Consider the following 26,495-nt stretch of genomic DNA (forward strand, 5'->3'; position numbering starts at 1 on the left):
ACACCCAGCGCTTGTGCAAGCACAGCTCTGTGAAAACACACATTCCTGTTCCCGTGCACCCAGTCCTTATGCAAACACACTTCCCTGCACTCACGCTGCCCCTCATGCACACCCAGCCCTCATGCAAGCCCAGTGCCCTGCCCCAGAACACACGGCCTTGGAGCAAACAGCCCCACATGCAAGTGTGCAAGCACAGTGCAAGCACAGTGCCCTGCCCATCCAGCCCTCATGCACACTTGCCCCTCTTGTGCACCCAGCTCTTGTGCAATCCCACTTTGCTGCACCCCGCCATGCACCGTCCCCCCCCCATACAACCCCCCTGGTGCAGGACGCACCCTCGTGTGCGCGCACAGGGGCTGCGAAGGCACCAATGCCCTCACGGGGCCCAAAGGCCCCGAAGGCACCGAAGGGCTCCGGTGGGGCACGGGGGAAGGCGCCGCCCACACGGGTCGATTCCTCCACGTGCACCTCACGTGTGGTCTCGCCGCCACGCGTCTTGCTGATCTCAGTGCGCTCCGTGCGTGTGTATGTGTGGCTGCTGCGCGTGAACGTGCGCGTCAGCCGCTCCTGCGCCGACACCATCTGGAACCAGTTCCCTGGGGAACATCCCGCGGGGACACAGAGGGACAGTGGGGACACATGGGGACACGTGGGGACAACAGGATGTGAGCATAGGTGGCGGAACAGAAGGGTGCACAGAGGGGTGATGGGGACACAGGAGGACATGGATGGACATGGGGGTGAATGGACACAGGTATGGATGTAGTGATGGGAGGAGACATGGATGGGTGGAGACATGGAGGGATGGAGACAAGAATGGACACAGGGATGATGGAATCATGATGGGTGGACACATGGGTGTCACAGGGTTGGAAGGAGAGGATGGTACAAGGAGGAGTGGACACAGGGATGCATGTAGGAATGGTTGCAGGGATGGATGGAGCCAAGGGTGAAAGAAGCCAGGGATGGACATAAGGACAGACATGCAAATGGATGTGTGGGCAGAGGTGTAGATGGAGGTATGGGTGGGTGGTGGCATGCACGGGCGCAGGCACAGACACATAGAGGGACACAGACATGGACGCACAGAAGGGAGAGAAGGAAGAAGGAGGGAGAAATCAGAGCTGGAGTGATTGAGATGTGTCTCCCTACCCATGGCCCACAGAGCAGGAGGAGGAGGAAGAGGATTAAGATGGAGGAGGAGGAGGAAGAGGAGGAAGAGAGGAGGATGAAGAGGAGAATGATGGAGGATGAAAGATGGAGGAGGAGAGAAGGAAGAGGAAGAGGAGGAAAAGAGGAGAAGGAAGAGGAGGAGAAGGAGGAGGTGGAAGAGCAGGAGGAAGGCCAACCCTACCTGGGATCTTGAGGTTGAGGTCGCAGGTGCTGCCGACAGTGGCAATGGAGGGCGCCTGCCGCCGGCGCGTGATGCTCTCCTTTATCCGCCCCTCACCTGTCACCTTCACCGTGAAGGGGCTCCCTGTGGGACATAGTTACCTCAGAGACCTATCACTGCCCAGGGGTCCTAGCACCCCTCCCCACCACAACCCTCTCCCCACTGCATTTCCCTCAGCCCCACCTGGGACATGTTTGTCAGCAAATTTGATGTTGATGATGTAGTTGCCGGGCTCGGTGGGGCAGTAGGTGACCTTGCAGGTGCCATCCTCCATGTCCTCACAGTTAATGTCCACCTTGCTGGGGCCCTCAATGGACAGGCCCAGTCCACCGTAACCTGGGTGACCATGGGGACATGCTCAGAGGTGTCCCATGGAGGCCATGCCTGTCCTGGCCATAGTCATACAAAGGCCACCAGCCCAAACTGGTCCTGGCCATGACCCAATCCCAGTCATCACCCCTATCCTGACCATGTCCATGCCATGGTCACCACAGCATCGCCCTCTCGGCTGCACCATGGCCACAGCCATCACTCTATCCTGTGCTGGCCGCAGCTGTGGCATGGCCATGGCCCTCAAATCATCCTGGCTATGGCCACACCACCACCTCAGCCACCATCCATTCCTGACCACGTATAGCCTTGGCCACCATCACATGTAGCCATGGCACACCACAGCCATTACCATGGCCACCACCTCATCCCTGGGTGGCCACAACCAACATGTGGTCATGGCCATCCCCCCGTCCTTAGCCCTTAGCCATGGCTACCACCTCCCCCATGGCCATCCCCCACCATGGTCTCACCAGCGCTGCGTGTGTCCACGATGAACTCGGCCACCTCGAAGGTGCGGCCCTCCAGCAGCCCCTGGCCCCACACCTTGACCCGGCCGGCATCACCAATCTCTGACTGTCCCACCAGGATCTTGAAGGGGCTGTTGGTGACGTGCTGCCCACTCTTCCGCACACTCACCACATGCTCACCCACCTCCTTGGGTGTGAATGAGATGCCTGGGGGGGACACAGTGGTCACAGATCACCACCAGCCTTGGCCACCACCCATGTACCATCCCCATCCCATCCCCTAGCCACTGCCACCAGCCCCTGGTCACCATCCAAGTCCCCTGACCATGGCCACCAACCCCCTGCTGACCCAATGCCACAAGGCCACTCATCCCTGTGACCCCATAGCCTCACTCTTCCCCATCCCAACAAGTCCCCAAGTCCCACATCCTCCTCTCATGTGCCCATGTCCCAGTTCTCCTGTGCCCACATCGGCATGTCCCCATGTCCCCACGGTGTCCCCATGTCCCTGCACACCGATGTGGCGGTTGGGCAACCGCTTGAGCAGGCATGGCTCCTCATTGCCGGAGGGCGCGCGGATGGTAGCTGCCAACAGGCTCAGGTCTGTCTCCGCGATCTTCAGTGACACATCAGTCGAGGTGCCCACATTGAGCTGGGACGTGCGCATGGAGTCATCCCCTACAGAGATGCCATCAGCAGGGACATCAACGCAAGGTAGAGGACAGAATGGATAGGGTCCCAGTGGTGACAAAATGATGTCCCCAAAGCCCCACAAGGTCCCAATGGACTTGTGGAGAGGGTCCCCAGAATCAGGGGCTGCCCAAAGATGCATGAATAGGATCCTCAATGCCATGGATAGGGCTCCCACAAGGTCTACATGGCCTTGTGATGGGGTCCTCAAAGCTCCATGATGTCCCCATGGCCATGGGTTGGGGGATTCTGGTGGCCAGGGGTGGGCAAGAGACACCAAAGCTGTCCCAGTGGCATGGAGCAATTATGCCCACTACCCCAAAGGTGTCCCCATGATCATGACATGCTCTCCATGACCCACAGGTGCCCCCATGGTCATATAGGTGCCCCCCCAGACATGCAGATGCCCTCATGGCCCTGAGTCTGTAGATGTCTCCATGGCCACCCGGGTGCCCCCTTGGCCATGTAAAGGCCCCAAGAACTCCCAGAACTCCCCCAGACCCCACTGTGCCGCCCAGCTTGTCTCACCGGTGATCTTGGCAGTGAAGGGGCTGCCCGGGATGTGTTTGTCATCAAAGCGCACAATGATGCTGTAGTCACCAGGGGCTGTGGGCAGGTAGGACACAGTGCATGTCCCATCTTTGTTGTCCTGGCAGGTGATCTCCGCCTTGGAGGGACCTTCAACCGCTAGTGACAGCCCACCTGGAGGCACAGGGGGTTTCAGAAGGCACCCAAGGAGTGTCAGGAGGCACCAGGAGTCTCCAGACTCTCCTGGTGGCACTGGGCGGTCCCCATGACCTCCCATCCCCCCTTGGCCACCACTCACCCTCGCCAGCATCCTTAGTGACAATGGTGAATGTGCATGGCTTGTTGACCATCCCATGGCTCAGCCCAGGCCCATAGGCACTGACATGGCGTGGGTTGATGGCGTCCACATAGAACTGGAGGGGACTCCCTGGGTACAAGGAGGACAATAGTCAGGGACCCATGAGGACACCCCAACCCAAGGGTGACCAACCATGGAGCCCATAAAGACACCCCACAGGGACATTCCACACCATGGTGGGTGCCTCACCCACAGGAGTGCAACCAGGGCATAGTGGCATCAAACTTCCTCAGCCACCCAGTGCTCCCCAGTGGCTCCCAGTGCCCCCCAGTGGCTCACCAGGGATGTGGTTGCCATCATAGCGAATGTCCATCTCGTGCAGCCCCTTCTCAGAGGGGGCATAGTGCACTGTCACCGTTCCATCCTTGTTGTCGGTGATGTTGGGCCGCGCTGTCTTCCCCGAGGGCATCCGCACCTCACCTGGGGGTATTGCATTAGTGGGGGTACCAAGAGTGGGGCTTGTGCCATACAGGATGGTCCCTGTCCCCACAATCCTGTGCTGTACCTGTGATCTCACCCTTCTGCACCGTGAAGGGGATGACGAGGTTAAAGGGACGGAGGTTCTCGGCGGTGGCTGGGGGCTCCTCTGTGGCCTGATCATGGGGCAGAGAGGGAGGGTGAGAACCCCGTGGTGGGCTCCCAGACCCAGGGTGGCCATAGAAGGGATGTGAGAACCCACATGGTGGGTTCCCAGACCCAGGGTGGCCATAGAGGGGATGTGAGAACCCACATGGTGGGTTCCCAGACCCAGGGTGGCCATAGAGGGGATGTGAGAACCCACATGGTGGGCTCTCAACCTTCCAATGATCCTCATTATCTCCAAACCCCATGGTGTCCACCATAACCCCAATCCCCAACACCATGACCCTGGCCCCATGGTGCCCACCATGGTCATCCAGCCCGACAATGCCCACCATGGTCTTCCAACTCTCTCAGCTCCATGATGGCCATCATTGTCCTGACACTGCCCCACAGTGCCCACCATGGTCCCCCAATTCCATAACTCCCATCATGGTCACCCAACCCTGTAGTACCCATTGTGTTCTTGCAACTCCATGCTGACTGACTCAACTCTCTGTCCCCTGGTGTCCACCATGGCCCCAGTCCTCTTGGTGCCTACCATGATGTTCCAACCCCACCATGGCTGCCCTACACCATGGTGTCACCCTGGTCTTCAAAACCTGTTCCATGGTGCCCATTGTGCCCCCGACTCTCTGCCCCTTGGATCCACGACAGTTTCCCAACCCTGTGACCTCACCTATCTGCCCCACAGCACCCACTATGATCTTCCAACCCCATGGCACTCACTATGGTCCCCCAATCCCATGCTGCCCACACCATGTCTCCCAGACTCTAACCCATGGTGCTTATCACAACTCCCCAGGTTCACAGTGTGTCCCCCAGTGCCCCACCCACCATGACATGGAAGGGGCTGTTAGGGACATGCTCCCCGCCAAAGCGGATGGTGATGACATATTTGCCGGGCTCAGGTGCAGTGTAGAAGATGTCAAAAGTGCCATCGTGGTTTTCCACCACATCCACGTCCAGCTCAGCGCCATCAGGCGTTGACACTTTGCAGGTGACCTTGCCCTGTCCCGCTGCCTTTGCATCCACCGTGATCACTGTCTCTTCCCCAATCTGGATCGTGGGGCCCAGACAGGCACCTGTGGGGGGAGGTGGGGTCAGGGCTATGGGGGGACTCCAAACCTATCCCCCAACTGCCTGCTCCCAGCCCCCCAACTGCCCCCCTGGCACCACTTACCCAGTCCATGGCCCCCAATGGATACTGCAAGAGAGACCAGGGAGAGCGGTGAGAAGGGGTTGGGGGGCTGGTTGGGGGGCCGGGGGGGCCGAGGGGGCCCGGGGGCTCCAGGGGGGCCGGCGCGTCCTGTTCTGGGGGCACCCGCTCATCCCCACTGTGTCGTGGGGCAGGTCTGGGGGCAGTGGGAGGGGTACTGGGGGGCAGCAGTGGGGCAGGTGAGTGTGCTGGGGGGCAGCCATGGGGTGGCGGGGGTGAAGGCAGGGGTGTCTGGGGTGGGTGCTGTGGGACAGCAAGGGGACACTGTGGGTCAGCATGTGGATGCTGTGGGGCAGGAGGGGATGCCATGGGGCAGCAGGGACGCTGTGGGGCAGAGAGGGGTATGGTGGGGCAGCAAGGGGACACCGTGGGGCAGTGAGGGGATGCTGTGGGTCAGCAAGGGGATGCCATGGGCCAGCAAGGGGATGACATAGGTCAGCATAAGAACACTGTGGGGCAGCCCCACCTGTGACGAGGCACTTGCTGGCATCGCCAGCAGGCACGGCGAGGACACGGAAGGGCGACGCAGGAATCTCATCCCCTCCGTACTTGACAGTGCTGGTGTAGCGCCCCGGCACATCGGGCACATAGGATACTGTGTAGGTGCCATCCCCGTTGTCCCGGATTGATGCCTTCTTGGGCTGCCCCTCAGGGTCCTGTGGGCAACCCCCATCAGTGCCCTGTGCTGGAGGCACCCTGTGGGGCTCAGCACCTCATGATGTGGGGGAAAGGACACCATGTGGGGCTCACCACTCCATGACTCCCCTTTGCACTGACCAGGATCTGGACTGTGAGCAGTCCATCACCCACTCCCCAAGTCCCAAGTCCTCCCACGTCCCTCCCCATGTCTCCCCTGCACTGACCAGGATTTGGACTGTGAGCAGCCCTTCACCCCCCTCAATGTGTGTCCCCACGACCCCCATGCTCCCCCATGTTTCCCCCTCACATACTGACCAGGATCTGCACTGTGAGCAGTCCCTCGCCAGCATCGCGGGCATCAATGGTGAATTCAACGGGGAGGCTGGCAGGGATCCCTCCTGCACTCAGCCCAGGGCCACTTGCCCGCACCTTGCTGGCATCATGGGTGGGTAGAGCCGTCACCTTGAAGGGACTGGGGGAAGCACAGAGTCAGGAGGGTGCTGGGATCTCCAGGCTGTGTGGAGATCCTGTGTCCCCCCTCTGCCCACCCTAGGTGGGGTCTCACCTGCGTGGCACCTCCTGCCCTCCATACTTGACAGCCACGGTGTAGGGCCCGTCGGTGGCTGGAGTGTAGGTGACCTTATGGGTGCCATCACCATTGTCCCGGACCTCCACTGGCTCCGGCAGCCCTGTGGGGCAGTGGAACACATAGGGTGGGGACATGTGAGGCAGGGGGACGTGTGGGACAGGGGGATGGCACCTAGGGGGATATAGACGGTATAGAGCAGCATGTAGGGCACAACCTCCCTGGGCAGGGAACTCCATGGGGCAGGAGGCCCTGTGGATCTGAGTATCCATGGGGAGGGCACCCCATGGAGTTGGACACCCTATGAAGAAGAGCATCCATGGGGCTAGATGTCCTATGGGGTAGGACAACCTATGGAGCAGGACATCCACAGGTAGGACACCCTATGTAAAAGGGAACACCATGAGGCAGGACACCCTATGGAACATGGCATCCATGGGGTTGGACAACCCATGAGGTAGGACATCCCAACGGGCAGGACTCTCTATGGGCCATGGCATCCAAGGGGCAGGACACCCTATGGAGTAGGACGTTTATGAGGCAGGACACCCCATAGGTCAGGATACCCCACAAGACAAGGGCCCTGCTGCCCCCCGTGTCCCCACGTACCAGTGGGCCCCAGCAGCGTCACCTCAAGGGCTGCACGTCCTGCGGCACTGACATCCACAGTGAAGCTCTGGGGCAGCCGCGCACGGACACTGGGGCCGAGCCCTGGCCCTGAGCACGTCACCTTTGAGGCATCCACAGCATCCCGTACTCGCACCCGGAATGGGCTCCCTGTGTGGAGAAGGTGGTCAGTGCATAGGGGGGCAGCATGGGGCAGGGTACAGTGAGGATGGGGGCACTGTGGCCACTGCCAATGTGAGCATGGGGTCAATGTGGGAATGGGGTCAGTGTGGGGATGAGCATGAGGACCTCATGGTCAACATGGCCATGAGGTCAACATGGGCACAGGGACAGCATGGCCATAGAGTTGGCGTACCCATCATGTGCACGGGCACAGTGTGGGGTCAGTGTGCTGTGCTGATGAGGTCAATGCGGCCATGGGATCAACACATCCATAGGGTCAACATGACTATAGCTTCAAAATGGGTATGGGGACAACATGACCATGAGGTCAACATGACCATGGGGTCAGTGTGGGTCCAACGACTGCATGGCCAAGAGGTCAGCATGGGGAAGAGCTCAACATGGGCATGAGCACAGCGTGGGGTCACCATGGTCATGAGGTTAATGTATCCCTGCAGTCAGCAGGGAATAAGAACAGGTTGGCCATGAAAATAGCATGGAAAGTTTGGGCAAAGGCTCCACATGGGGTCAATGTGGCCACAGGTCAATGTGGCCATGGGGGTACCAAAGCTATGGCCACAGGGACAGCACAGGCAGGAGACAGCTTGGCCATGGGGCCACCATGGGTGGCATCACCACAGAGAAGCCCTGTGACCAACGGATGACAATAAGGACACCTCTCCCCCCACCCCGTCCCTGTTTCCCCCCGCACCAGGGATGGGGTGGCCGCCGAAGGTGATGTTGACGTCATAGTCACCAGGTGTGAAGGGGACATACTCCACTGCGCAGCTCCCGTCCTTATTGTCCTTGCAGGACATCTTCGCCTCTGAGGGACCCTCGATAGCCAGGCCTAGCCCCCCGGTGCCTGCACCCCTGGGGACATGCCACCACTCAGAGGGGTGACACAGGCATGGTGGGGCCAGGGGAAACAACAGTCACGGTGGGGAGATGGAAGCGCCACCTCCCTGGCAGAGGTGGCTACTCCATGGCAAGGAAACAGAGATGCCATGCTGGTGACATGGGATGGAGGTGCCACTTTCATGGCAGGGGATGCAGATGCCTGTTTGGTGACGTGAGATGGAGGTGGTATATCCATGGGAAGGGACACAGGTGGTAGAGGATGCAAGAGGATGGACATGGGACCTCCATGGCAGAACATGGAGATGCCAGAGTGGTGGCACAGGACAGAGGTGGTGGGTTGGTGACATGGGATAGAGGTGGCACATGCACATGAAGAGCACAGGTGCAGGAGGATGGTGGTGGCTTTTCCACAACAGGGGATGGAGATGGTGGGTTGGTGGCTTGAGATGCAGGTGACACCACTGGGGGGGGTGGCATCAGTGGGGCGGTGGCAGGGTGGGAGTGGAGGGACTCAGGGTTGGTGCCCACTTGGTCTCCACACTAAAGTGGGTGGCCATGCCCACCTTAAATCCCCCAACATGGACAACATGAGGGGTCTGTGGGTGTTGAATAGGGCTAGGGCAGGGGATTTGGAAGACAGTGGTTGTGGGGCTTTTGGGAGCAGGGCTGCTTTGGGGTTGAGGATCAGTGCCCACCTGGTCTCCACAGTGAAGTGGTTGGCTGTGCCCACCAGGCCGCCCTCCAGACCGGGGCCGTGTGCCCGAACACGTGTGGGGTCACAGCCCTCGGCCACCCCTACACGGAATGGGCTCTTGGGGACTGCCACGTCATCATACGTCACTTCCACCAGGTGCAGCCCTGCAACAGGGACACCATCACACACTGCCCATGGAGGGGGCACAAGGGATCTCTGGAGGGAAGGTGGGGGTTCTCAGGGGATTTGGGGGACCCTGGGAAGGGTTTTGAAGGTCTTGGGTGCTTCGGGGACCCATGGATGAGGTTTTGGGGGCAGGTTAGGAGTCCCTGGTTGGGATTTGGGGGTATCTCAAGGGGCCTGGGAAATCCTGGTTCTGGGGATCCAGGGGGAATTGAAGAGGGTCCCCACTTGAACATGGTACAGGAAGGTCCCTCTCTGGGGGTCCCTCATGAGGAATGGAGGATGCCTGGCCAGGACTTGGGGTCCCAAGGGGTAGTTGGGGTCCGGCGTGGGAGCAGAGTCCCCACGGGAGCTTATGGTCCCGGGAGGTTTCCAGGGTGTGTTGGGGTTCCCCAGGGGGGTGGTAGTCTCTAGGGCTTTGGGAGTCCCCTGAGGGTGTCTGTATTGTCCAAGGGGTTGTGGGGATCCCCGGAGGTATTGGGCCTCCCAGGGGGGTTATGGGGGATCCTCACCTTCCTCAAAGGGGGTGTACTCCACACGGTAGGTGCCATCACCAAGGTCAGTGACGAAGGTGTCGATGGGGCTCCCTGAGGGGTTCAGCACCCGTGCCCGGATGTGGGGACCCCCAGTGGGGGCCAGTGCCCGCGCATCCACCGTGAACTCAGTGCCCACCTCCCGCAGCACTCCTGAGGGGTACACAAGGGTCAAGGGGGGCTCAGAGCTCACGTGGGGAACCCTTACAGCACCCCCTGAGAGCCCATGGCCCCCTTGGCACACACAGGGAGTTTAAGGGGGAACTGGCACACCCTCAGTGTCCCACCCAACACCCCCTACACCCCCAGCACTTCCCCCCATGAGAGGGGTGAATGGCAGGAAAACCACAGGGACCCCCAAGTAATGGTAGGGGCAAGGGGAATATGGGGAGGAGAGGTGCCTGTGGGGTGCCCAGGAGAGCCCCCACTAGAGGGGGTGCCCATGGGGAGGAAATGTTGGTGACCAAATGGAGGTGTCCATGTCCACGGGGTTGTCCATGCAAGGGGAAGGTGCCCATGGAGGGATGTCCATGGGATGCCCGTGGAGAAGGGATGCCCATGGGTTTGGAAAGCCTGTGAGCAGGGATGTCTACAGAGGGGGTGTACCCACAGGGATGGATTGCCCATGGAAATGGTCATGGAGGGGAGATGCCTGTGGTCGTGTCCATGGGGGTACCCAGGAGGAAGAGATGCCCACAGGGATGGGATGCCCTTGAGGAGAAGGAAATCCCCATGGGAAGGAAATGCCCGCCCAAGGGAAGGAGGTGCCATGGTGAGCAGCTCCGCACAGCCACTCCCTCACCTCGTGGCTCCACGCCTTTGCCGTAGACCTTGATACTGCTGGTGTCGATGGCTGGGTCAACAGTGACACGCACGGGGCAGTTGGGGACTGGGAGGCCACCATAGTTGATGGTGATGGTGTAGGCGCCGGCACAGGCTGGGGTGTAGGTGATGGCATAGGTGCCATCACGGTTGTTCTGCACCAGCACTTCGGCCTTGACGCCGGCCTCGGAGCGGATCTCGATGGTGAGCTCGGCCTCCCCCGCCTGCGAGCAGTCCACAGAGAAGGCGGCCGCCTCGCCCGCACGGCCACGCTCCAGGCCTGGCCCTGAAGCTGTCACTTTGGCCGGGTCGAAGGGTGCTGTGACCGCAGCTGTGAAGGGGCTGCCCGGGATGTGGCGCCCAGCAAAGAGGATGTTGATGTGGTACTCTCCAGGCGCCGTGGGCAGGTAAGACACAGCACAGGAGCCATCCCCATTGTCCTGGCACTCGATCTTGGCCTCACAGGGCCCCTCCACTGTTAGCCCCAGCCCCCCACTGCCTGCGCCCTGCGTGGCAATGGAGAAGGGTGCTGGGACCCCAACACGGCCGCCCTTCAGCCCCGGCCCTGAGGCCACCACCTGCAAGCACAAGGACACATGGGGGTCAGGGGGAATACAGGGACAGGTGGAGGTCAAGAGGAACGCAGGGACAGGTAGGGGTCAGGGAGACAGAGGGATACATGGGGGTCAAGGGGGACACAGGGACATGTGATCCCCACGTGACTGCCCTGCAGCCTCAGCCCCGAGGCCACCACCTGCCATGAACACATGGAGGTCAGGGGGACATGCAGTGGTCATGGGGGCATAGGCATACGTGGGGCTTGTGACCAGCACATGGGGATCACGAGGGCAGAGAGGCACACGGGAGCTGGAACACCCACACTCCTGTTGCACATATGTGTGCCATGCTCACCTTGGAGGGGTCAGGGGGCAGCAGAGCCTCCACAGGGAAGGGGCTGCCCGGAACTGGGTGCCCATCGTACGTGACCTCGACACGGTGGGGTCCCTCCTCGGTGGGTGTGAAGGTGACAGGGTGGGGACCCCCAGGGGGCGCAGGCCCCACTGTGCAGGGCACCGGGCGCCGTGATGGGCCCATCACCTTCACCTCCAGGTGCCCCTGGCCTCCTGCGCCCTGTGCCTCCACCTGGAATTCCTGCACCTGCCCCACCTCCGCCTCTGCAGGAGAGTGGGGTGTCAGAGGGGCACCCCACACCCTGGGGTGCCCCCAGACACATGGGGAACCCCACACCCAGATGTGTCCCCCAGATCCAGAGGGGTGGTGTGTGTCTGTCCCAGGGTGCATCACCTCCACCCAAGGGTGTCCCCCATATCCAGGGTATTGTGTCCCCACAGGGTGTGTGTCTCCCCATGCCCCCACTCATGCCTGTTCCCCATATCCTGGTTGCCCCCATGTACAGGTGGTCTCCAACCTCTCCTACTAGGTTGCCTCCCAGCTCACCCTTGGGGACCCCCTGTCCAAGCTGCACCCCAGAAGCAGAGTATGTATCCCCCACCCAGGTACCCCTACACACAATGTCTGTGCCCTCATGTGCACCCCCCTGCTGAACACCACACCCGAGGGTGCCCTTCCCAAGAGTGGCCCTGCATTCAGGGTGGCCCCCCAGGCTGATCCACTCACCCACATGACCCCTCCAGGGTCTCTTCCCCCAGGGTGCTCCCAATGCTTGTGTCCCTGCCAGGGCCCACCCCCACTGTACCCCACGTGCAGGGTGCTCCCCTCCCTCGGTCCCCCCCCCATTCCCCCAGTGCCACCACTCACTGCTGTTGAGCCCCTGCACCTTGACCTTGCCCAGCTGCAGGGGTGGCGCCACAGTGACGGGGAAGGGGCTCTTGGGGATGGGGTCCCCCCCGTAGGTGACCACCACAGACAGGGGGCCCTGCAGGAACAACTCCATTTCAGGATGCTGCCAGGGGCCCCTCACACAGTGCCCGGCCATGGGGCAGAGGGCAGACACCCACGGTACAGTGCTGGGGGTGTCAAAGGGGGTCACAGGGGACATGCAGCCATGAGGCTGGGGGTCACCCATGGGTACTGGGGAGGGTAAAGTTCCAGGGATGGGGGAAACCCGTGGATCTAGGGGTGCCCTGGCTTGACTGGTAGCCTTGTGAGGCTGCAGCTGCCCCAAGTAGGGGCCCACAGAGGTGGGGTGTCCACGGGAATGGGAGGTGTTCATAGGAGTGGGTTGCGCAGGAGCTGGGATGCTCATGGGGGTTCCTGTGGGGAGGGGGTGCTCATGGGGGTGCCCCTATACACTGGGCTGTATGGGGGGGATGTCCTTGGGGGAGCCCAGGGAATGGGGTGTCAATGAGGAGGGCCCTCTTGGGTACCCCATGGGCTGGGGTGTCCCTGCATGTTGGGGATCCCCCCATGGGGTGACCCTATGGGTTGGGGCACCCAGACAGGTTGAGGTGCCTCCATGGGGTGTTCCCATGGGTCAGGGTGCCCCCCCCATGTCAAGTTGTCCCCTGGCACCCACCTGCTGCAGTGGGGTCTGCTTGATGGTGGGTGCCCATAGGGGTTGGGGTGTCACCCCATGGGTTAGAGTGCCCCTCCACAGGTCAGGGTGCCCCCAGCACTCACCTGCTGCAGTGGGGTGTACTTGACAGTGTAGGAATAGTCATGATTGTCGATGACCTCGAAGTCGGCAACAGCTGGGCCAGGCCCCGTCCCCACAAACCGCACGTCCAGGGGGGCCTTCCCCGCCCCCCGTGTCTGCACACGGAAGTGGGTGGGGGTCCCCACCTCCACCCCTGCACCACATCATCAAGTCACTGCCAGGACCCACAGCACCCACAGGACACACAGTCCCTGCCCCACAGCACCCCGTTGTCAGCCACTGTGGGACCCACAGCACTCACAGTACGTGCCTCACAACACCCATCCCCCCCACCCTATGTCCCCCATCTCCACCCTACCACCTCCGGCCCTCACCCGTCCGGCTGAGTCCAGGTCCCTCAGCTTTGACCTTGGTGGCATCATGGGATGGGTCCACCTTGATGCGGAAGGGGCTGGAGGGGATCTCCTGGGGACCAAGACCAGGGCACAGTGACATGGGGGCACGATGGGGTCAAAGCCCCAGCCCCACCTGGCGCTGGGGGCTGGGGGCACCCCACAGAGTGGGGAATGGACCCTCGGGGATGTGGGGCAGTCCCAGAACCCTCACCTGGTTGGCGAAGAGCACCATGATGGTGTAGAGCCCTGCACCCGGCGCTGTGTACTTAACCGTGAAGGTGTCATTGTCATTCTTGATGATGTCAAAGTCAATGTCAGCCTCGAGCGGCCCCACCACTCCTGGGGCACACTTGATGCCAATGCTGACGTCACCTGTGGGGGTGGCCAGGTCAGTGGCACCCACTCCCTAGGGGGGACACCCAGTGGTGGAACTGGGCACATTGGACAGGGACCTGGACCAGGACTGGGGATGATGGACAGGATCAGGGTTGATGGACCAGGATCAGAGATAATGCACCAGGGATGCAGGTGCAGGAACAAGGATGCAGGCTGAGGAATCGTGGACCAGGAGCAGGGACACAGGATCAGGGATGTTGGACCAGGGATGCAGGACTAGGACCAGAACTGACAGGCCCCAAATGAAGGACCCCTGATCCAGGGATGATGGAGGAGGACCGGTGGCAATGGTTCAGGACCAGGGGTGCTGGCCCAGAAATGCAGGCCTCATACCCACAGAGGAGTTTCCAGGGTGCCCCCCACCATGGCACCCACCCTGTCCAGCTTCACTGCAGTCCACGGTGAAGTAGGTGGGCTCGTTGGCCTTCAGCCCCGTCTTCTCCACGCCTGGCCCATGCACCTTCACCCTACCGGGGTGGCTGCCCTCACCCACGCTCACCTGCGGGTCCACAGTGTCACCTATGGGGTGGGGCATGGATCCCTGCTTCCCTGGCACCCTATGGGACTAGGACATCCAACCCCACCACTGGCACCCTGCCTCCATCCCACCACTCCACAGACTCCCATCCCCATCACTTACTGGGATGCCCAACCCCTCCCTAGCATCCTGTAGGTCTGGGACCCCCATCCCCACATCCAACACTCCATGGGACCCCCATCTCCATCCACATCACCCCATGGGCACCCTGTCCCACCCTGGCGCCCCATCCCCACGGGAATTCCATGCCCCACATCCGATACCTCAACACCCTCCATAACTAGTACCCCCTCCCTACACCTCTTTGGACCCCCACAGCCATGCCAGCACCCCATGGGCCCTCTTTGACACCCACACGGAAGGGGCTGTTGGGGGTATTGACACCCCCCCAGGTGACGATGATCGTGTGCTTCATGGCCTTGGTGGGAACGTAGACACAGTGGAAGGTGCCATCACCATTGTCCTTCACCTTGATGTCAATGGGGAAGCCCTCGGCGTCCTGTGAGCAGCAGGAGGGAGGTGAGGGGACCCAGTGGCACTCAGTGCTGGCCATCAGCACCCAACTGCACACAGTGGAATCCAACGGTACCCAATGGCACCCAACGGCACTCTGTGTTGGCCAATGGCACCCAACGGTGTCCAGCAGAATCCAAGGGCACTCAACAGTGCCCAACAGCACCCAAGGGTGCCCAACAGTGCCCACTGGCACCCAACAGCACCCCATAGTTCTCAAGGGCACCCAATGGTGCCCAACAACACTAAATGAAACCTAGCAGTGTTCAACAGTACTCAGAGGTACACAAGACCACCCAATGGCCCCCAGCACCACCCAACAGCCCCCTGCACCTCCCACCTGTGCATAGAGCTTGAGGGGCCCCTTGCCGGCACCACGGGCATCAATGGTGAACTCGGCCGGGCGCTCCACAATGCAGCCAGTGGGCTCCAGCCCTGGCCCAAAGGCCTTCACCTGTGGAGGGGGGGATTAAGAGGATGCAATGGGGTGCTGGCACCCCCAGCACTCACAGGTGTAGTGTAATGGGGTGCAATGGGGCACAGCAGGGCATTATGGGGCACAGCAGGGATCCACAGGTTGCTTTGGGTCACAGCACCTTTTCAGGCCAGGAGTCAGGGGGAGCAGGGCGGATGTCAGCCATGAAAGGGCTGTCCCGGATATCCTCATCGTCACAGACCACGTGCACGGCGTAGAGCCCTGGCTCCGTGGGCCAGTACCGCACATCGCATGAGCCATCACCCTTGTCATCACACTCGATGCGTGCCTGGGATGGGCCCTCGATGGAGAACCCTGGGGGCACCGCAGCCACCATTACCCTGTGCCCATGCCAGGACCCAAAACCTCATCCTTGTCCCCCTTCTGTGCCTATGACCCAGCAGGGTGACACGTAGCATGTCTTTATGGGCCCACAGCAGGGACTCCCAGACCATTGTCCCCTCTCTGTGACCATGTCTCCAGGGTGGTGCCATTCATATTCCCACAGCCCCACTGGGGACACTCCCAACCTGCCCCATGTCCCCACCTCTGCGTGCCTGTGTCACCGCAGCAGTAGGGGACCCCACCATGGCACCCATCCTCCAGCCTGTCCCCATGTCCCCAGTGGGATTTTACCCACTCCATGTTCTTGTCCCCACCACAGTGATACTCCTCACAGTGCCACATGCCCCTGTGGTGCCCCCCATTCTGTCCCCATGGCCTCAATAGGGTGTCACCCACTCATGCCCTTGTTCCCACCACATAGCTCCCCACCCTGTTCCCATGTGTCCACCACACTAACCCCAACCCTGTCCCTATGGTCCCACCATGGTACCCCGACCCTGTCCACATTTCCTCCCTTCCCAGGGCTCACCCAGGGTCCCCACCACAGTGCCCTCCACCTCCATGTCCCCCCACAGCTCACCAAGGGTCCCAACTTCGGTGCCGATGGCCTCTACTACGAAGTCTGCGGGACGCCCCACAACCCCGCCCTCGAGCCCTGGCCCCCAGGCCCGGACCTTCTGTGCCCCCGGCTGGGGGGACACCTGCACCTCAAACGGGCTGGGGGGAAGAGGTATGTGTGAGGGGGTGCTGAAACACACCTGTACACCCCTCACCCCCTCACACACCTGCACCTCAAAAGGGCTGGGGGAAACAGGGGGGAAGGGGACTATACTACACCTGCACACACCTGCATCCCCCAGTCCCCCCAAACATCTCCCACCCCTGAGGGGACACGTGCACCTCAAATAGGCTGGGGGGCGTGAGGGAGAGCTTTTACCCTGACACACACCCCCCACATTCTCCAAAACCCCCCAACCTCAGGGACAGCTGCATCTCAAATGGGCTGGGGGGAGTGAGGGGGCAGTGAGGCGTGGGGCTTGCACACCACTTTTCCCCACACAAACACACCCCACTCACTTCTCCCTCCTGGGACCCCTGTATTTGGCACTGACCTGCGGGGTATGGCGTAGCCTCCCCAGGTGATGGACACCTGGTAGGTGCCAGGCACCCGGGGCAGGTACTCGCACTCATAGACGCCGTCACCAACATCCCGCACCGTCACTGGTTCCTCTGTGCCTCCTGTGGGATGGGGTCAGGTGGGGCACCCATGCCAGGAGCACCCCCCAACCAAGTATGCCCCATGGTGCCTCCACAAGAACCCCCGCCACGGTCAACCCCAGGATGCCCCTCAACCATCCAGCCTCCAGGGACACCTTCACAGGACCCCCACCCATGCATCCACCCCCCTTTAGCCACCCCCATGGTGTTCCCCAACCCTAGACCCGCCACGGGTCCACCATTTATATTCATCCCTCCATGGGGAACCCCCACCCATGCTCTCACCCCATGGGCACCCCAATGGGACCCTACCCATGGACCTCCCATGGCCAACCCCATGGTGCCCCCCAACCATCCAACCCCACTGTGACACGTACCTGGTCCCCGCACAGTCACCCGCAGGTCCCCACTGCCCGCGCCCCGTGTCAGGACCTTGAAGTCAGCCACATCCTGCACTCGGACTCCCCGTGGCTGCAGCCCCCGGCCCGTGGCCCGGACTGCTGAGGGGGTGCAGGCTGCAAACTCCCATTAGCACCCATCAGCACCCACTGGGCACCCTGGGGGCTGCCCTGGGGCACCCTCGGTGACAGGAGAGGGTGGGGTGTCCCCAGGGGTGGAAGCAGCCCACCCTGGGGATGCCCTGGAGACAGGGGAGTGCCATGGGGTCCTCAAGGGCACAATGAACCCCTGGGGACACTCTGGGACTGATGGGTGCCACAGGGACACCCTGGGGACAAGGGTACCAGAGGGACACCCTGGGAAGTGTGACAGACCATGGTTCACCCCTGGTCATTTATTGGTGTCATGGACCACTGCAGTCACTACTGGGTACCTTGGGGCCACCTTGGTCACTGCTGGGTGACATAGGGCCACTGATGAGTGTCATTAGCTACAGTGGTCACAAATGTTGTGGAGCCACATGGGGACCCAGGAGGGAGTCTCACCTTCAGCCACATTGACGGTGAAGGGGCTCCTGGGGACCTGGGTTCCAGCATAGGTCACACAGATGGTGTGTGGCCCTTCGAGGACGGGCCGGTAGGTGCAGCGGAACACGTTGTCCCCTTTGTCCTCCAGCATCACCTCCACTGTGTCCCGTCGGCCCTGGGGGTCCGTGATCACCACCCCGACATCGCCCGAGCCAGCCCCTGTCACCACCAGTACACAAATTCAGCACCATGGCCAGGCCACCATGGTGAGCCACCATGAGAACATGTCCCCAGCATCACTGAGTCATGCCATGCCCCTGACACCATGACAACATGGCCCCACAGCCACCAGACCATCCCATGGCCATGGCACAAGAAGGACACAAACTTGGTGCCACTTGCCATGCCAGGGCATTGCCACCATGAGACCACCCCATGGCCATGTCACCGTGAAGGCATGGCCCCAGGGCCACCAAGTCATACTATGTTGAGGCCACCTTGAGGACACATCCCCAGAGCCATCTGACCATGCCATGGCCCTGGAATGAGAAGGACGTGTCCCTAAGCCACCATGAGATCACATCATGGTCAAGCCACGGCCCTGCCACTCCAAGGACACATCCCCGGGGCCACCAGGCCACCCCATGTTGTCATGAGGACATGACCTCAGTGCCACCAAGTCATGTCACAGCCACACCACCCCAAGGACATGTCCTCAAAGTGTCTGGGTCATGCCGTGGTCATGCCCCCATGAAGGTACATCCCTGGTCACCAGGCCATGCCATGGCAACACCATCACAAGGACGTGTCCCCAGAGACCCCCAGCCCCCAGTGCCCCCACCTGCAGTGTAGATGTCGAAGTAGGTGGTCTTGTTGGCCACGTTGCCCACTGGCTCCAGGCCGGGGCCACGTGCCGTCACCTTGGAGGCGTCGCCCAGGGCCATGCCCACGTTCACCCCAAAGGGGCTCCCATCAATGTTCTGCCCCGCAAACAGCACCGTCACCTGGTGGGCACAGGGGTGTCAAGAGGGTCAGGGGACGACAGCCCCTACAGCAGCACCACATCTCAGGGACAACCCCCACCATGGACCTCCATGGAGACAGCACGTGGGACATCCCAGGGACCCCATAGGATGAAGAGGATCCCCCAGCAGTGACCACCCCTGCTGGGACTCCCTAAGGCACAAGACCCCCAGGAATCCCAACAGAACACTCCAGGGTGCCCCCCTTACAACACCTCCCCCTCCCCCACACTTCAGTGTGGCACCCCAGGCACCCTACAGGGGTACCCCAGGGCCACCCAGTGCTATCCCCAGGGCACCCCAAGGGGAGACCCCCAGGGATCCTTAGGGACTCTCCAAGGACCCCCAAACCCCACTGTGCCAGATGTCCCCCATCCCATGGGAGGGGTAGCCACCATGCTGAGATGTGGGGGAGTGTCACAGGGTAGGGGTGTCATGGGGGACATCACAGGGGTGCTGTTGTAGGGGCTATCATTGGGGGGCGTTGCAGGGAGGGTAGCAACAGCTCCCTGAAGGTTGCCTTGGGGGGGTCACCAAGGGGCTCACCTTATGCAGCCCCCCGACCTTGGGGACATAGGTGACACTGTATGTTCGCTTCTTGTCGTTGTTGGGAACCACCTTGGCCTGGGGTGGGAAGAGACCGGGGAAAGGGTGTGACAGAGCTGGGGAACTGGGGAGGGTCTCCCAGACAGGGAGTGTGGGGAATCCCCCAGAGGGGAAGCCAGGGCCCCCTGTACCTCCTCAGTGTGTCCTTCGGGGTCCTCAACATAGACAAGGACCTCACCCTGCCCCGCATCAAGGGTCTCCACCGTGAACTGTGCTGGGCGCAGCACCACATTTCCCTGTGGCTCGATGCCTGCAGGGTGGGGAGAGTCAGGGGAGCCCCCAGCATCCCACAACCTCCCAGCACCCCACAACCCCCCAGAACTTGGGATCCCCAGGCTGTCCTTGATGGTAGCAGGGGGGACCAGAGTCAATGGTGATCTCCCAGGTACGGGCAAGCGAGCCTGAGGGGATTTTGAGGAGTCCTGGGAATGGGGGAACACTTGGGGAGCCCTGGGTCGTGGGTGGAGATCCTGGGGTTTCCCTCGGGTGTCCCTGGGCACAGGTGATGCCCCAGGATTGGAAAAGAGTCCCTGGTCTTGGGGGGGCCATGGTTTACTCTCGTGCCTGACAGTCCATAGCCCCCTGATACTCTCTTGTGCTGAGTTTCTGAGCCACCCCATGTCCTCATGCAGTACCCCTCCCCATGTGCCCCTGAGCTTCCCCTACATGGGGTCCGTGCCCCTCATGTGTCCCATGTCCCACCTGTGCCCAGCCTCCTGGTGTCCCCACAAACCTCCACAACCCCTTGTACCCCCCTGTCCTGGGACCCCAGCTGCCCCATGGCCCCCTCAGCCCCCCATACCAGGTCCGTAGGCACGTGCACGGCCGGGCTGGGGTGGCCGGGGCCGCAGGGGGGCCCCTGGCCGGAGCTTGGCCTTGGGGAACTGGGACAGGTATGTCATCACCGAGTGCTCATCCACGTTGGGGTCCACGATCTCCTCGGGGGCAATCACCTGGGGCGGAAGTCCAACACCTGTCAGACCCTCCTGGCATCCCCCACCCACAGGGACCCTGCTGGGAAACTACCCCACCATGCATCCTTCTACCAGGATGGGCACCCCAACACCCATGAGACCCTCGTGAGGGGTGTCTGGCAGGGATCCCCCCACCTTGCACCCCACTATCAGGAGGGACCCCCTGACACCTGCCAGACCCTCCTGAGACCCCGAACAGCCAACAGACCCTAGCCGCCCTGCTGAGGAATCCCCACACACACACACCCCTACCACACCCACAGGTGCCCACGGTTATCCCAAATGCTCAGGGACCCCTGTGGATCCCCAAGGACACCCCTAGACACGCCCTTGCACCCCCAGTGTCCTCTCCCAGTGCCCTTCATGTTCCTCCCCTGCACCCCATACCTGGGCGACTGCCAGTGCCAGCCCCATGCCCTGTACCTGGGAGACTCCCAGAGTCCCCCATGCCCCGCATCATGCTCCATACCTGGGGAACTCCCAACCAGTCGTCTGCCTGCTGCATCGCCTCCCGAGCATTCTGCACTGGCTCGTTGGGGTCCCACTTCTCCCAGTCTGGGCACAGACCTGGTGGGGGCAGAAGGGTTAGGGGCACACCTCCGTCCTGAACCCCATCCTGACCCCCCATGCTGCACCTCCTCCCTTTTGCACCTAGTGCCCCCCAACATCTCCATCAGTGCCCCCCGAGCCAGCCTAGACCGCGTGCCTCCCCCTACCCCTGCCAGCTGCCAGTCGCCCCCTGTCCCAGCCCCTGCCCCAAGCCCCCCACATCCCCTACTGCCTCCTCACGGGGGGGGCAGTTTTCCTCCCCATTTGTCCCTCTCATGCCCCCCGTGCCCCCATGGCCTCTGCCCCCGCCCCGCTCCTCACCCGGGGCGCAGTTGTCCACCAGCGCTCCCAGCGCTTTCCCGTCGCGCCAGTCTCGGTTGAAGTTGGTGATGGGCAGCTGCGGCACCTTGTGCTGGATCCAGCCCAGCAGCCGCTGCTTGGGGGTCTGGCGGCGCCCTTCGTCGTCGTCCTCCTCCTCCCACATAGGCATGGAGATGGAATAGTGCAGAATGAGGGTCCAGATCAGCCCCAGGATCAGCTTCAGGTTCCCGTCCACGATCGCCTTGCTGTCTGCGAGGAAGAAACGGAGAGGGCTGATCCCCGAGATCCCTCTGGACTCTCCCCGGGGCACCTCGACATCCTACGGGATCCCACGGAGGCACCCCGACACCCCACATCCCGACACTCCACAGCACCCCCGGGGCACCCGGACATCCTGCGGGATGTCCCTCCCGCCGGGGGGATCCCCACACCCTGACAGCCCGGACCCCAGGGTCAGCTTCAGGGTCCTGTCCCGGCTATCTGCGGGAAGCAGAGTTATAGGGCACCCCGAGACCCCACAGCACCACCACAGGGACCCCTGACACCCCGACATCCCGCGGCACAACGGCGCAGACCCCAGCAACTATCTCGGGGCACCCCAACACCCCACGGCACTGCCATGGGGCCCTGCACCCCAATACCTGCCTGGGGACACCGCGGGGCACAGGAAGTGAGGGCTGAACCCCGACACCCTCCTGGGAACACCCCGACACCCCGGGGCAAAGGAGAGGGTCTCTGTTATGGGCCTGGGGATCCCCCGACACCCCACGACACTGCCCCCTGTCCACCCCGAGCACCCCACACCCTCCAGGGGAACCCCAAGTCCCACTTTCACCGGGAGCTGCCTGGTGGGGGCGCAACCCTGGCAGCACCCTGGGGGTCCCCTGACCCCCCGCAGCACCCTGGGGTGATCCCCTCCCCCACACCCCTGACCTTCCCAAGGGAATCCTGGAGTGCTAGGATGGGGAAACTGAGGCAGGGGACGGCTGGGGGGGAGGGGGGCCGGACGCATCCTGGTCCCACCCCCACCGTCCTGCAGAGCGGACCCTCCCCCGCCATTTCCCCCCATGAGCGATCGCGTTTCGGGGAGGAAATGGGGAAGATGTGGGAGTGGGCGGGACAAACCCCTCCCCGCTGGGAGCTCCGGCGAGGGGTAACACCTGGGAGGTCCCCAAAACTTGGGGTCACATCTGGGGGGCTCACGGGAGAGGGCAAGGACACGCGTGGGGAGAGGGTCTCGCACCACCCGGGTTTGGGTGCGCAAGGGGGGCTGTGCACGAATGTGTATGCGGGGGGACTGCAAACCCTCCCCCCGTGCCGGGGGGGTCACCCTGCAGCTGTCGGGTGGGGGTGGGCGCTGGGGCCCTGCGAGGGGTGGGTGAGTGTGAGAGGGGCCGGCGCCCCCCCGCGCGTGAGCTCAGCACCCGCGGCCCCGAGCCAAGCGTGAGCTCAGCCCCCCCCCACGGCCCCTCGCACGAGGGCTGGACCCCCCTGGCTCTGCACGGCCCCTGCGCAGGGTCAGGCCCACAGACCGAACAGCCCTTGCACACTTGTCTGCAGCCCCACCGCTGCCTCCAGCCTTGCACGCTCACCCCCATTCCCATTCCTCCATTGCTCTTGCACACCCAATCCTGCTCCTGCCCCTCCCCTTGCACATTCATCCCCATTCTCATCTGTCCATCGGCCTCACTCTTGCACACTCAGCCCCTGTTCCCATTCATCCATCACCCTACTCCTGCACACTCCCCCACGGGCCCATCCTCATTTGTCTGTCCTGCCCCTTGCACACATCCTTCATTCTCGCTCCTCCATCCCCCCACCCCTGCACTCTCATTCTATTCACACTCACCCATCACCTCCCCTTACACCCTCATCCACATCCTCACTTGTCCACCCCTGCCCTTGCACACTCACCTTCCATTTCCCATCTTTGCTTCACGCCCACCCTTGCACACTCATTCCTCATTTTCATTTGCACAGTGGCCTTGCCCTTGCATACTCATCCCCAGCCCCATCCTCAACTCCTCTGTTCTCGCAGTCACCCTATTCCCACTCCCCCACCACTGCACACTCACCATTCCCATTCCTCTTCCACCCTCTGGCACACTCGGCCTTTCCCCACTCACACACCCCTTGCACACCCACCCATGGGCACTGTTCCCACACACACACCACTTGTACACCTACCAATGGATACGAGCTTGATGTGCTCCCGCTCCAAGAACTCGAGGGCCACCGAGACATTCTCCAGCTTCATTTGGCGGAAGTTGGGGCGCGGGTGGTGCTTGCGCCCCATCTTCTTCTGGCTGAGCACCTCGAGCAGCGCGATGAGGCGCAGCCCGTCACTCAGGTCACGCTGCAGGTCCACGATGCGCTTCTGCACACACTTGAGGTGCTCATTGCACCAGCGTGTGAATGTATTCTGCTGGATCTTCTTCCAGGGTGCGTCCTCTGCAAGGTCCTTCTCGGTGGCTGGGAGCTCCTCGGGGTCCTCGCCCGGTGCTGCCTCGAAATTAGAGTTCATCCTGGAGGAGCTGGGGGTATCCTCAACTGGCAGGGGGCTTGCTGGGTGGTGTGGAGGGGGGGAGTCCTCGGTCACTCCTGGTGCCTGGGTGGGGGTCCAAGTCACTCCTGGTGCTGGGTGGGGGTCCTGGGTCAGTCCCAGTGTCCTGAAGGGATCCTAGTACCGTGGGTGGGGTCCCAAATCAGTGCTGGTGTCCTGTGGGGGTCCTGGGTGGGGGTTCTGGATCCCTGTGGCAAAGCCGGTGCTGGGGGACAGTGTCCTGGGTCAGAGCTGGTGTTCCGGGTGGGGGCCCTGGGTGGGTGCTGGTGCCCGCTATAGGGTCCCGGTGGTGGGGAACGGCGTCTTGGGTCAGTCCCGGTTCCTGGTTGACGGTCTGGTTGTGCGTTGGTGTCCTGGATGGGGTTCCCAGTTCCCGGAGGTGGGAGACGGTGTCCTCGGTAAGTCCCGGTGCTCAGGGAGGGTCCCGGTGCCCGGGGTCAGTACGCGTGCCTGGGGAAAGGGTCCCGTCCCAGACCCGGTGTCCCGAGAGGAGTTCGCTGCTCGGTGCTGGTGTCACGAGTAGGGGTCCGTCTTCCCGGAGTCGGGGGCTGGTATCCTGGGTCTGTCCCAGGGCAAGTTCCCGGTGGTGGGGTTGGTTCCCGTTGGGTTCCCGGAGCGGAGCGCCGGGTCCCGGAGGGATGGGGGAGTCCGGTGGGTTCCCGGGGTCGGTTCCCGATGAGTTCCCGGAGCGGCGGTTCGCGGTGGGGTCCTGTGTGGTCGCGATGAGTTCCAGGAGGGTTCCCGGGCTGGGGGCGACGGCGGCAAGTGGCGGGGCCGGGAGCGGTGGCGGCTTTAAGCGCTGCCCCGGCCCGGCCCGCCCCGTCCCGGGGAGGGACCGACCAAGAGGGACGGAAAGACCGCCCGAACGGCCAGGGGGTGGGGGGCCCGGCCGGCCGTCGCTATTTATAACCCCGGCCTCACACCCAGACCCCCAGACACCGGCACCCCCAAAACCCGCGGACTTCGGCACTCCCCAAACCTCGGACCTTCGGACTCCGGCACCCCTCAAATCTCGCACCCAGGCACCCTCAAAACCGCGGAATCCGGCACTTCCCGAAACCGCGGATCCCAGCACACCCCGAGCCCCCGGACTTCGGCACCCCCAAACCCCGGCACCCCCGAAACCCCCAAACCTCGGCAGTTCCAAAAACGCGCTGACATCAGCACCCCTAAATTTCTGAAATCCCTAAAACCTCAGTAACCTCAAACACTGGCACACCCAAACACCCACACTCCCAAATACTGACACTCCAAAAAATCTGGCACCCACAAACCCCCAGACACCAACACCCCGAAACCCCCAAGATCTCAGTACCCCCCAAACAACCGGCACACCCAAACACCGACACTCACAAATACAAACCACCCAAAACGCCAGCAACCACAAACCCCCAAACACTGGCACCCCAACATCCCAAAACTCCCCAAATTCCATAAAGTCCAGTGCCACAAACTCCCAGATTCTGGCACCTCAAAGCCCCCACCCCCCACTCCCAGACACTGGCACCCCCAGACACTGGCACCCCCAACCTTTGCAAGCTGAACCACTGGCACGCCTAGACTTTGACACCCTCAAACCTCAGCACCACCAAACTTTGGCCCTCAAGTACCCCAGCCTCCCTACACTGAAACGCTGGTACCCCAAATCCTGGTGCCAAGACACCCCCGAAACTCTGGCACCCCAAAACCCCTCGCGCCCCCAAAACCCTGGAACCCCAAAATCTAAGCACCCTCAAAATTCAAAAATCCGCCCCCAGTAATCCCAAATACCTGCCACATGAACACCCCAAAAACTCAGCACCCTCTAGCCCAAGCATCCCAACATCCTGTTGTCCTGGTACACCTGTACCTTGATACCTCAACATCGCAGGCACCCCAATACCGCAGCCCCCCAGCAGCGCAAAGAACCCCAAACCTCCCCCTAAAGATGCCCCCAAAACTTACTCGTAACCCCCTAACTCATCTCTTCCCACTTGGGAGCCCCCGAAAAACTCACATAAAAACTCTCCCCCAGCCCCCAGGGGCACAACTGAGATCCCACAAACCCTCATAGGAACCCCCTCCGGGGAAACGCACCGGGACCCCCCCCAGAACTGGCCCTGCCGTGGAACCCCCACCCAGCGCCCCCCGCCTGCGCCCCACTCCCTGCACCCCAGTGACTCCAGCCGTGGGTCCCCCTGGCCGTGCCTCAGTTTCCCCATCACAGTGTCACATGCTTGGGGAGGGGGTTTGGTCATATTTGGGGGTAACTCCTGAACCCCGCTGCCCCCTCTCACAAGAGAATCTCTCTTGTGCCCCCCCCCCCCAGCTCCAGACGCCCGAGACTTCCTGGAAACCCTTGGGAGGGGCGGGAGGGGACACTTGGGTGACCCACATCTGGGTCCTTTTGGGGGGGGGGTGGG

The 26,495-nt window shown here is 62.1% G+C and overlaps 1 protein-coding gene across 2 annotated transcripts in view; it reads right to left on the reverse strand.

Moving 5' to 3' along the window:
• The window catches only part of FLNC (filamin C), a 30,435-nt gene extending 5,547 nt beyond the window's left edge, over positions 1-24,888 (reverse strand). Inside the window, exons 1-39 of one of the 2 annotated variants that reach the window (XM_085080508.1) lie at positions 23,718-24,888; positions 21,531-21,779; positions 21,130-21,227; positions 20,489-20,639; positions 19,818-19,936; positions 19,627-19,704; positions 18,900-19,062; positions 18,077-18,277; positions 17,510-17,647; positions 17,027-17,153; positions 16,495-16,631; positions 15,691-15,884; positions 15,435-15,548; positions 14,937-15,080; positions 14,419-14,542; positions 13,859-14,019; positions 13,627-13,717; positions 13,276-13,445; positions 12,454-12,571; positions 11,587-11,849; positions 10,655-11,252; positions 9,832-10,005; positions 9,138-9,300; positions 8,294-8,454; positions 7,402-7,569; positions 6,772-6,895; positions 6,522-6,678; positions 6,034-6,223; positions 5,532-5,555; positions 5,186-5,433; positions 4,275-4,362; positions 4,049-4,189; positions 3,710-3,838; positions 3,412-3,585; positions 2,710-2,871; positions 2,197-2,400; positions 1,577-1,729; positions 1,355-1,477; positions 336-596 (exon numbers count right to left, since the gene is read on the reverse strand). In XM_085080508.1, coding sequence (XP_084936634.1) covers positions 336-596; positions 1,355-1,477; positions 1,577-1,729; positions 2,197-2,400; positions 2,710-2,871; positions 3,412-3,585; positions 3,710-3,838; positions 4,049-4,189; positions 4,275-4,362; positions 5,186-5,433; positions 5,532-5,555; positions 6,034-6,223; positions 6,522-6,678; positions 6,772-6,895; positions 7,402-7,569; positions 8,294-8,454; positions 9,138-9,300; positions 9,832-10,005; positions 10,655-11,252; positions 11,587-11,849; positions 12,454-12,571; positions 13,276-13,445; positions 13,627-13,717; positions 13,859-14,019; positions 14,419-14,542; positions 14,937-15,080; positions 15,435-15,548; positions 15,691-15,884; positions 16,495-16,631; positions 17,027-17,153; positions 17,510-17,647; positions 18,077-18,277; positions 18,900-19,062; positions 19,627-19,704; positions 19,818-19,936; positions 20,489-20,639; positions 21,130-21,227; positions 21,531-21,779; positions 23,718-24,054 — 6,619 coding nt within the window. In that variant the 5' untranslated portion in view covers positions 24,055-24,888. The remainder of the gene's footprint in view (positions 1-335; positions 597-1,354; positions 1,478-1,576; positions 1,730-2,196; positions 2,401-2,709; positions 2,872-3,411; positions 3,586-3,709; positions 3,839-4,048; positions 4,190-4,274; positions 4,363-5,185; positions 5,434-5,531; positions 5,556-6,033; positions 6,224-6,521; positions 6,679-6,771; positions 6,896-7,401; positions 7,570-8,293; positions 8,455-9,137; positions 9,301-9,831; positions 10,006-10,654; positions 11,253-11,586; positions 11,850-12,453; positions 12,572-13,275; positions 13,446-13,626; positions 13,718-13,858; positions 14,020-14,418; positions 14,543-14,936; positions 15,081-15,434; positions 15,549-15,690; positions 15,885-16,494; positions 16,632-17,026; positions 17,154-17,509; positions 17,648-18,076; positions 18,278-18,899; positions 19,063-19,626; positions 19,705-19,817; positions 19,937-20,488; positions 20,640-21,129; positions 21,228-21,530; positions 21,780-23,717) is intronic. The other variant, XM_085080518.1, reaches the window with a different exon arrangement.
• Between the last annotated feature and the right edge of the window lie 1,607 nt (positions 24,889-26,495).

Source organism: Lichenostomus cassidix, chromosome 1Aa (assembly GCF_008360975.1).
Source record: "Lichenostomus cassidix isolate B80296 chromosome 1Aa, HeHo_3.0, whole genome shotgun sequence".
Lineage (NCBI taxonomy): Eukaryota > Metazoa > Chordata > Aves > Passeriformes > Meliphagidae > Lichenostomus > Lichenostomus cassidix.